The 6,241-nt window shown below is 44.4% G+C and overlaps 1 protein-coding gene across 2 annotated transcripts in view; it reads right to left on the bottom strand.

The window, feature by feature from the left end:
- Positions 1-2,285: 2,285 nt before the first annotated feature.
- CRCP (CGRP receptor component) overlaps positions 2,286-6,241 on the bottom strand; it is a 32,406-nt gene continuing 28,450 nt past the window's right edge. For both annotated transcript variants that reach the window (XM_032448451.1, XM_015880595.1), the window contains one exon: positions 2,286-3,946. In XM_032448451.1, coding sequence (XP_032304342.1) covers positions 3,806-3,946 — 141 coding nt within the window. In that variant the 3' untranslated portion in view covers positions 2,286-3,805. The remainder of the gene's footprint in view (positions 3,947-6,241) is intronic.

Raw genomic sequence — 6,241 nt, 5'->3', positions numbered from 1 at the left:
CATGGCATGTAAAGGTCCTCAGGGTTTAACAAATGTTTCCTAAGTGCTCTCTCCGTTTTAGTTGCGCCTTGGCCAAGGCTCGGATTTTTCAGTGTAAGCATTTCTTTTTGCTCAATAAAACCCTTGCAGTGGGATCACTCACTGTGGGAACACAAAACATTTTCTCCGTCAGCGCCTTCAGTGGTTCCAACCCCAACCCAGCTGGATAAGTCCCAGTTGTGCCCCAACCTCTGCAGGGCTCACATTGGGAGCCCATCCCCACGGCAGGACCAGAGCATCGCTTGTGCTCCATAAGGGTGTATTGGGCCTCTCAGAGAATTCCCTGGGCCCCTCCAGGGTGTGGGGGTTGGACGGATCCAAGCTGCTGTTGAAATATTTTGATGAGCTGTAGCATCCCGCAGACAAGCAGCTCCCTGCCTGCCTTGACCCCAAATCCCTTCCCAAAGGGATCCAGGGAAGGGCAAGAGAGCTGGGAAGGGTCTGGAGTATGATGAGGGGCGGCTGAGGGATCTGGGATGGTTCAGTCTGGAGGAGGCCTGGGGAGATTGCACTGCTCTTGTGTCCCAGAACCATGGAGATGTGGCACTGAGGGATACAGGGGGAAGGTGGGGAGGGTTGGGGATCTTAGTGGGACTCAGTAACTGATTTTCCAACCTTAATGACTCTGTGATTCTATCATCCAGCTCCCTGCCAGCTTTGGGATACATCACTTTTGTCTCCTGTCAGCTCCGTGAGCAATGGGCTCCAGGGAGGTTCCTAAAGGAGCAGAGGGGACAAGTTAGAGTGGGGTGCCCATTCTCAGCCCCTGGAGTCTCCCTCAATGTCAACCACAGCACTCACTTGGGACCCAAGCTGGGCTGTAGGTCAACGCTCAGGTGCATTAGTGCCACTGTGGTCAAGCAGAGCAACGTCCACATCTGCCAGCCTGGCACCTGTATCATTCAGGTTCCCCACACCAATGTCACCCTGTCATTGCCACTAAGCAAATTTAACTGCTCTTTCCCCTGCTGAAGGGGGCACAGGCAGGGCTGGGCAGCCCACAAGGGGGTGTTCCCTTTGGCTCAGCCCCATACTCAGACTTGATCTTGTGCCCAAACCAAGAGCACAGATGTTCTCATTAGAAAATAATTTCATCACACAGTTCGGCTCCATGTTATCTCAGTGACAAGGGACGTGCAGCGTACACAGGACATGCCTTTATGGTAGGGTAATTCTCAGGAACATGAGGCTGTGAAGTCTGGCACTGCTCTGTGAAATCCATAACTCAGCTGTTTGTAAGGAGAGCACCTCAAATACACGAGCACATGGCCACGCTAGGACAGCTGAGGGAAGGGCACAGCCTTGAGGCTGGTACAAGAGATTTGCTTGTCTACCAGGATATACAAAAAACCCAACAGAACAGGACAGAACTGCCACATCACCACACCAGAAAGCTCCCAAGCCTTGAATTTATAAAAAGAGAAGCCAAGGCAGATGAAAATCCATGTACTTTGAAGGATCAAAGTAAGAGAATTCTGACAGCTTTCTCCTAGAGAAGCGTGTGGAGCAGAGCACTGCTGCACCCAGAGCTGTCAAGCAGCCAATGCTCCAAAGCTGAATACAGAATAAACACGTGGAACACATAAGAAATGAGCAGTGTGAAAAATAACATGTGCTTAAATATTCAGAATATTGAGCATAATCTATACTTTCCTTCCCAAAATTACCAACTGAACTGCTAAGCCTACTTACGTTTTCACGTACACTTGACACATCACTGGGCTACTCTTTCCACACTGCCATGCCTCCAAGAGAACTAACAGACCGCACTGATGGTGTTGGGAAACTCGTTAGTTAGGAAAGCAGAAAGCAGCCCTGGAAGACAGGCAGATCCTTTCAGTAATATATAGGACAGTGGAAAAATGGAATCACATCAACAAGACGACATTTGCTTTCCATTAAACATTTCTGAGTCTGGGGATTCCAAAGAAAGCATCTGAGAGTGAACACCACAACATGAGAACTGTTCAGAGAGAAAGCAGTTCCTCACCTGTACCATCAGCAGCTTCCAAGATGGGATACCCTTATTAATAGATCTGTTAAAACATTCTTTCTGGGTAAAGATACTTTCAATCTGGTCCCAATTGCTCCTCCTAAGTTTAGGAAATGCTTCAACAACTTGATTTGAGAGAATACAGATAGAAATGTAAACACTTGCAGCCCAAGGCCACAGAACAACAAACATTAATGATTGTGGAATGAAAAAATGCTTATTTTAGATATAATTTCACCTAATTCTGTGATACGGTCTATTCATCTCTTATGGTTTATTTGCACATTTAGGGAGAAAATATAGACATCAATTTATCACAAAAAAGCACTGTGGATTTTTCACTCTAATGCACCTAACATGCCCAGTCAAAGCGCACCATCAGCCTTCAGTCTTGGGGAGCCTTTAATGTAAGATAAATCACATTTAGGAGGACACAAATGTATTTTTCAATGCCTTCCTTCCCTCTCCAAACATCAAAGCAGCTTAAAATACCAAGGCAACACATATCAAAAATCCTGCAAGCAGAAGTTATCATCACTCCCTCTCCTATATTGCATAACTAAGGCTCAAAGAGGGTAAATTCCTCACTTAGGATCTCCAAATAAAACCATGACAGAAGTGGGTATAAAAGGCAGATAATTTGATTCAAGCTCTTGGATCTTCAGGCCAAAAAAAATCCCAGGATGTGCTTCAAACTTTATTTCGCTTTCCAGTCCATTGTAGCAGTTACAGAAGAATGGTCTGAAGTATAAAACCAGCACCGGGTGTAACTCATGACTTCATGGATATCTATGTAAGATTTCTTATCATCATCAATGCTATCAACGTTTAATAATTGATCCTGAAATCTTTAATCAGACAAAGTTCAGTACACAAAAAATCCTCCTCCAGACATGACTGATTTTCATTCTTAGAAAACAGTGTTGACTCATTCATTTATTCCACGGTCAAAGCCCATTGGCAGGACAGTGACTTGTATATACACAAACACTGGAGCAAACACTCAAAGGGAAAACACAGACCTCACTCTCAAATGTCCTTTTGTTTGTATTACTAAGAACTGTAGCATTACAGTCCAGAGCCTCAGCTGCTGCAAAAACTGGTCAAATCCAGCCATGCTCAGGGCAGTACATTTATTTAGTTGATCATCTGCATCTACCATTCATCTATAGGTTGTCCGACACCCCTGAGATCAGTTACCCAACCTACAGACCCTCTCACTCCTATGATGCCATCAGATGACTTTATGTGTTCCAAACAGACACCAAGCAGTTTCTGTACATTACTCCACGCACAGGTCTGACAGCAGCACTATTCCCTAACAGCTCCAAAAGCTGGCTTTGTATTGTAAATCACATTCCGAAAAGCAGTTGGGCAATTCAACATCATCTGAAAGCAATTATAATTATAGTACTGCTGTGATAATTAAAACATTGCCAGCTGTATATTAGCCTACTCAAACGTACAGCTGTTACATGGGTAATGTAAAAAATACAAATACTTCCCATTTTGTGCCCTGTAATTTGTCTGCTACATTGCAAAGTCATTCACTATCACCCCAGTATAAGACAATATGCTGGAAGAATAGTGTCTTCTTCCACGCCTTCTGGTAAACAACAGGTTCCCTCACCACCTCTGAGTAATAGACAAATTTAATCCATTTTACAATGATGCCCAATACAAGCTGAAACTGGTATCGAGTAAAAAATAGAAGAAGATTAACCAATTCTCTTCTGCCGAAATTGTTGCTGGCTTTGGTCTAGATTCCTCCTGCTACTGGCCGCCTCCGCCTTCAGTTTCCATTGCTGAGTCTCTCTGCTGTTCTTCTGGATCCCCTGGAAGAATGCTGGCGACTGTCTGGAGAAGCGACTCGATCTGCTCCTCTGTCAGCCTTTCCTCGCTTTCTTCTACCATCTGTAGGTCAAGAACAATCCATTGAAATCATTAAACCCATACTTCTGCCCTCAGCTCCAAACCAAAGGACTAAACTAATTGGGAAATACTATTTTCAATGGATGAAAGACATTGTAGAATGTTTTTGTAACGAGCTCCGACAAAGTGGAACTCTTGGAATTTACAGAAGAATGAAGAGCTCCATTGTTAACCACGACAACAGGCACTCCATAATGAGACCCTGCCTTCTTCAAAACAAGGAAAGCAGCACACATAACGCAACCTTTAATCTGCATTTCTGCTAAAACCTTTCCCAATCCATACATCCATATTTTGACTCAGGCCTTTCATCAGCTCATGTGCAGAGCTGCCTTCCAGATTTCTTAAGTTCCTGAGCAAACTGTGTGTTCTTGTGATAAGTGAAACGAGATAACACGACACTGGTTACCTGAACCTGGGTATCTCATCCAGCACCTCGAAGGAAAGTAATTGCACCATAAAAGAAGCCACCTGTGCCTGGAGCAGCCGTATGTTATTAGAACTTATTTTGATTGTAGATTTCCGGAGTATGAAAGCATATAAAAAGCTCTGAGCAACACAAAACGTGCTGTCATGAATCAACAATAAAATTCTATAAGATTAATTAGGGACCTACTCTCACTGTGGAGCTGCGGGAACTCTTATATCGCTGCTACCAGTAAAAACTGCTGCCCTAATTTATAGGCAGCTGCTAAAAGGAAAAGCTTGTCAGAGGACTGCAGGCATAAGCCAAATGAACTCTTCAAACGCAAATGAAACCAATTAAGACTGCAGGGTTTGAGATTTGCTTTTTTTATGCAAAGTCCTTTAAAATGTCCTTTGAAGTGTGGTGATTTATATTAATTACAGTTCCAAGTCAATGCAGGTTTAATCATTTCTAGCTGCAAATTATCAGTCATTCAGACACATCTTGCCTTCTAAAAACCAGATTGGTATATTCAATTACCTTCCCCCCTCCCCTCCGTGTCCTATGACATGTCCTATGAGTCCTCTTTGCACAATCGGGTCATCTTTCAGCAGCCATTACCCGCAGCCCCTTGATGAGAGGAAAGCACGCATGCTACAAACCACTCATGTAGCAAAAGGCAGACGAAGATCCATTTGTAGATGACTGTTTCTGGGAGCTGTGCTGATCAAAGGATGAAATCCTCTGTGGAGTGGCTTTCAAATCATGGTTAGCTCAGGAACTACTGTAGGACCCTGGCTTGAAAAATAGCTTTGGCTCTCATTCCTGTCAGCTGTCACAGTATATATTACAAGTTAAAATATGCTAAGAACACTCCTACCATTACCCTTCTGTGTAAGCAACTGCTGCAGCTATTGAAGTGGTACCAGATAACGGCCTTCAGGGCTGCTTCTCCGAGGTGACCATGTGGGCAGGTTAACTGGAATACCTTGGAGCATTAGCACTACGCAATGAAATGTGTTACAGTGCATAAATACAGTCTTTGTTGCCAATACTGCTGACACAGCCATTACTCCCCAGATGATCTATGCTGCTCAGTTTTGTAGAGGGCTGTGAGCCTGCTTTTTGGACAGGGTTATCAGTGTAGTGTCATTAACGATTGCTGCATTCAGCTTTGAAGGTGACAGCACCACAGCAGCAGGAGCTGAACAAACCTGACAAAGAAAAAGCCCACATCACAGAATCACAGGTTAAGGCTGGGAAGACCACTAAGATCCCCCACCCCAGCCCAGCCTCACCATTACCACCAACCCAGTCCCTCAGTGCCACATCTCCACAGTTCTTAAAACCTCCATGGACATCTTTGAGACAGGCAAAATCACCTAAAGGCTGATTTATCTCTCAGGGCCAATGTGTCCTGCACTTGTTATTGCTTCCATATCTTCAGAAAGCTGGCACCTTGCCTGGGTTAGATCTGATTTATTGGGTCATTTGTAGTCTGCTCTTCTTCCCTATTTAAATTTGATCTCTCCCTGGGTTAGCTCCATTCCCTTTCTTTGCCATATACTTCTTACAGAATCAGAGAATCATCAAATCACTTTGGATGGAAGGGACTCTTGAAGGCCATCTGATCCCACTCCCCACAATGCACACAGACACCCACAGCCCCATCAGTGCTCAGAGACCCTCCCAGCCTGACCACGAGTGTCTCCAAAGATGGGGCATCCACCTCTCTCCAGGCAGAGATCTCCTGTACCTTCAGGTACTTCACAACTCAAGTTAAACAGAAGGCTTTGATCAGAACTTTAACAGATAACAGTATTTCCAGATCAGCAGCAACCCTTCTCAACTTTTGCACTGATGACAAATTG

This window comes from Coturnix japonica, chromosome 19 (genome assembly GCF_001577835.2).
Source record: "Coturnix japonica isolate 7356 chromosome 19, Coturnix japonica 2.1, whole genome shotgun sequence".
NCBI lineage: Eukaryota > Metazoa > Chordata > Aves > Galliformes > Phasianidae > Coturnix > Coturnix japonica.
This window is presented reverse-complemented; position numbering and strand designations above follow the sequence as displayed.